Genomic DNA, 4590 nt, shown 5'->3' with positions numbered 1-4590 from the left:
TGACGATTCCCTTTCAGCCTTTTAGGAGTGAAGATTTCTTTTCATTCATTACCTTGCATAAGCACACATTGCTTCTGTTAGAAGGACAACAGCTATAGGATGAGCAGAGAGAAGTCGTTGGGGCTGGGGCTAGAACACAGGTTCTGTTCTTCAAGGTAACTGGCTTAACATTCATATTGAATATGCATACTCCCTTCAAGGTAACTGGCTTAACATTCATATTGAATATGCATACTCCCTCCTGTAGATGTCAGCCACAGTCTCCTGTTCATCGCTTTCCCGCAAACTTCCTTGCTTGTTGCCTCTCGCCACATCTCTGCGCTGTTAATGGAGCCGGTGCTGTGCTGGCCATGCCTGCTGGGTCCCACTAGGGACATAGGGAGTAAGCAAAAACAACAGACCTATACTGCTGCTGCTGTCTACTCCCTCCATCCATGAAAGAATCAATTCCTAGAGTTGTCTTAAGTCAAACTTTTTAAATTTTGACCAAATTTCTAGAAAAAAATGCTAAGATTTATGGTATCAAATTAGTATCATTAGATTTATCATGGAATATATTTTTATAAGATGCGCATTTTATGTGGACGGAGGGAGTACTATAGTAAAAAGAAAATTGACTACTTCCTGTAAGGGGCAGCAGCTAGACTTCCTGTCTAAGAAACCAGAGCAAACCGACCTATATGTCGGCAGCCAGCTAAAAGACTATATACTACTAGTACTAGTGCTAAACACAAGGATTACTTCTAACAGTTTCCAGGTTCACTTTCACATGACTCGCCATCTTTTTCACATAGCTTCTAAAAGTTGTTGAACTGGCACTCCAACATGGAACCTTAAAAACATTTATAACTGCAGGAAGACATTAGCTCTTTCCAATTTCGCAAACAAGCTTAATAGTTTGGTGGCATTGAGTAAAATTCTGCCTTGAACAATGATAAGGTATGATTCACTGCTCAGACAAAAACCAGAGAATATCAAGTCTGATCATAAAAAGATTGATAGAACAACATGCAGTACTAACCAGGTCTTAAGAAATATCTTGCAGGATGGCAAAAAAAACAAAAGCCATCATGTAACCTAGATTGTAATTCTGCCACTTTGGAGAGCAAATGCAGGTCAAAGTTTCAGAAACATTTACTGACATGCCCAGCTCAGCCCTGAAATGTTTCAGGAACTGTGCTGTGGAAACACAGAGATGAGGAGATATGTCAGTCTACAGAAACAGTAATGTGGCCAAAGGTGGCTCAAAAGCCAAAATATAAATAATTGCCAATTTGGACAGGAAAGAAAGCTAATCATTGGAACTAATCATACTTAATCTACATGGACAGGAATAACAACTTATCAATTGCTCCAACTAGGATCAAGGAAAACTCCGAATTCAGAAAAACTAAAATATTGAACTATGTGGACACTTATTGACGCTTACTTATGTCATATCCATAAACTATCATCTGAACAATATTAGGCTGGGTATGGCAATGTCAATTTCACAACAAGTTCACCAAATCACCAATTTTCAGGACACTGCTAATGCAAAAGAATATGTAAACAATTAAAATAATTTGCTCTAGGATGATAAAGATTTAAGAAAACCATTTAATACTACTCCCTCCGGTCCACTTTATAAGGCATCTTTCGACATGGCACGGTCTCCTAAACTATACTTTGACCATTCAATTATTTTATATTATATTATTTATGATTATAAACTTATGGTTATTGGAGAGTACATTTGATTACAAATCTAATAATATCAATTTGTATTACAATAGTCAATAGTTAAAAGTTGTTAGCCAACATATTGGTCAAAGATTATAAAGTTTGACTCTTGACCTACACAAAATTCCTTATAAACTGTACTGGAGATAGTATTATAAAGATTTTTTTTCTCCAAAATCCCCGCATTAAACATTAATAATAATCCAAACTGCAAAGTCATCAATAGAGTTAAGTCTCATACTTACTGGCCATCAACTCCAAAAGGACAACAGAGAGGCACAGCTGGCTAATAGAATGGAATGCCCCGTATATTATCATTTTCAAGTGTACTGTCTCATGGGTTGTATACCCTGAAGCAACTAATCGAGAACAAACACTAGAATGTAATACAGTAAACAGTACCAATAAGATGGCGAATAGGGCAAGTTGAATATTCTTTTGTGCTACAATAGCAAAACAAATCATTTCACTGAAGGTTAGTAATAGCATTTAGAAAAATGTAAGAATCATTGACATTCAAACTTTGTTGTTCTGTGCAGCAGATGATCAGCTATGCAAAGTCCACCATGGCATAATTTAAATTCTTAGGCAAGATATTTGGCACACCCAAAAAATGAACATTTTCAGCAATCTAAGCCTGTGGGAACACTAACACTACAAAAGCAATTTGGAAATAGTGATGCAGCACAGACAAACTCCCTATTTGAAATTTCTATGCAATTCTCACCTACAAGATGAACTTAAAATCATAACACAATGCACACGCATAGCATGTTCCAGTATCCAAGATGTCGAAATTCCACTAATCCAATCCCCTGCACTGAAGAAAAGAATGGAGCAACGAGGTCAACAACTCAGCATTACTATTCCATATTTTTCACATTTACATCATACGACCCAGCATCCTAGCACTTGCACGAAAGCATTAGACAACATCAAAAGCAGGGGAGCTAGCATTCCTATTTCGCCTTCTCCACATCTACACTATGCAACGGGGCCAAGAACCGACCACGCTACAGTTTCACAGCTAAGCAAAAGACCAAACCTTGTCATTTTTACACTTTGGACACCTACTCGTAAGAGTGTAAGACCCATGCGTCTAGTCCCCTAGCAAAGAGGCGGCTCCGGACTAGCTATCATGCCCACAGCACCGAAGGTCACACAGAACGTTTCACCTCCGTGGCAGCGGCTGCGAAGTGAGCCTCTGGATGGCGCAGAAGAGCTTGCGGCGTGCTCCGACGGCGCCAATACCCATGTCCCGGAGGTCGTCCATAGTGAGCCAGGGGAGCACCTCAGCATCCACCTCGTGCGCCTCGAACGCCGCCGCGTAGCGCCCCATCCCCATCCCGCACAGCCATCTCGGCACGTCCACCACTTCCTCCCCCGCTTCCTCCTGCTCCTCCATCTCCGTCTCCGTCTCCGAATCCTCCGCCCCTCCGTTTGCCTCCTCCCCGTTTGCCTCTTTCGCCCCTCCGTTTGCCTCCTCCGCTACCATGGACTTCGAGGCCCTGGCCTTGCGGGGGAAAGCGGCGGCCAGGACGACGTCGTCTCCGCTGTCGGCGAAGGGTTTTAGGAGGGTTTGGAGTGGCTCCGCGGAGGGGTGGTCATGGTGGTTGCTGTTGTGCTGACGGTGGAGGGGTTTGCGGGACCTGGTGGCGGGGACGATGGGGACGCGGCGCGGGTGGGGCAGGTGGGAAGGGAGCGGGACGGAGCCGGCGAGGCGGACGTTGGGGAGGCGCCGTCGCTTGCCGGCGTCCGACAGCAGCGGCGGCGAAGGGCGGTGGTGGTGGGGTCCGCCGGAGTCGCCCATGGAATGTCGGGGGTCGTGGATAGGGACAGGTGGAAAAGTCTTTGTGGACCTTGTCGTCTTCTTCGCTTCGCTTTCTAGTTAGAGGCCTTGTTTACTTCCACTCAAAAATCCAAAATTTTTCAAGATTTCCCGTCACATCAAATCTTTTAACACATGCATGAAGTATTAAATATAAACAAAAATAAAAACTAATTACACAGTTTGGTCGAAATTGACGAGACCAATCATTTGAGTCTAGTTAGTCCATGGTTGAACAATAATTACCACAAACAAACGAAAATGCTACAGTGTCACGAAAATTTTCAATTCGGGAACTAAACAAGGCCCAGGACTCCAGGCGTCTACAGTAATTTGTTTGCACATGTGTGAACCTCGCCGACTTTGCAAAGGAAAATCATAGGGAAGAAATCGAATTGTCTTCGTATATTTTGGTTCACACGACCAAGGCCTTGTTCAGTTCCTCACAAATTTAAAAAAAAAATCATATTTTTCATCACATAAAATCTTACAACATGTATATAGAATATTAAATACAAAATAAAAATAACTAATTATACAATTTATCTGTAAAATGAGACGAATTTTTTGAACCTAATTAGTCCATAATTAGATAATATTTGTCAAATACAAACGAAAATACTATATTATCTATTTTGAAAAAAAATTACAACTAAACAAGCCCAAATCAAGAGCAAAGTATCTGCTGTCTCAAATTCAGACTCATGTAATACGCCGGCAACGCTAGGCGATAGAGGATATTAAATAATAGAATGAATGTCGTGGGTTCTTAAATTTTTCTCACTTATCATATATGCCCATAAATGAACTTTTTGATTTATAGACTTTATCTACGTTTTATCCAAGAGTATATGGCAATTGATGTGACGCCATGTACTCTTTTTATTTTATAAACTTTGAAAACTTATATAAATTCATAGAAAAATATAAAAAATATCTAATTTTATTAGATTCCATATAAGCATATTTATGCAATAGATGTATAATATGAAATGCTTTATTTTACCGTTTTTGTTGTAGATGTAGATCTATGTGTTTCT

General features: G+C 40.7%; 1 protein-coding gene across 1 annotated transcript; it reads right to left on the bottom strand.

Annotated features, from left to right (window-relative positions):
- Window positions 2568-3591, bottom strand: LOC8061267. Its single transcript, XM_002442077.2, has one exon. The coding sequence runs from the start codon at window positions 3530-3532 to the stop codon at window positions 2894-2896; it is 639 nt and encodes a 212-aa protein (XP_002442122.1). The 5' UTR covers window positions 3533-3591; the 3' UTR covers window positions 2568-2893.

The sequence above is a fragment of the Sorghum bicolor genome, chromosome 8 (genome assembly GCF_000003195.3).
Source record: "Sorghum bicolor cultivar BTx623 chromosome 8, Sorghum_bicolor_NCBIv3, whole genome shotgun sequence".
In the NCBI taxonomy this organism is placed as follows: Eukaryota; Viridiplantae; Streptophyta; class Magnoliopsida; order Poales; family Poaceae; genus Sorghum; species Sorghum bicolor.
This window is presented reverse-complemented; position numbering and strand designations above follow the sequence as displayed.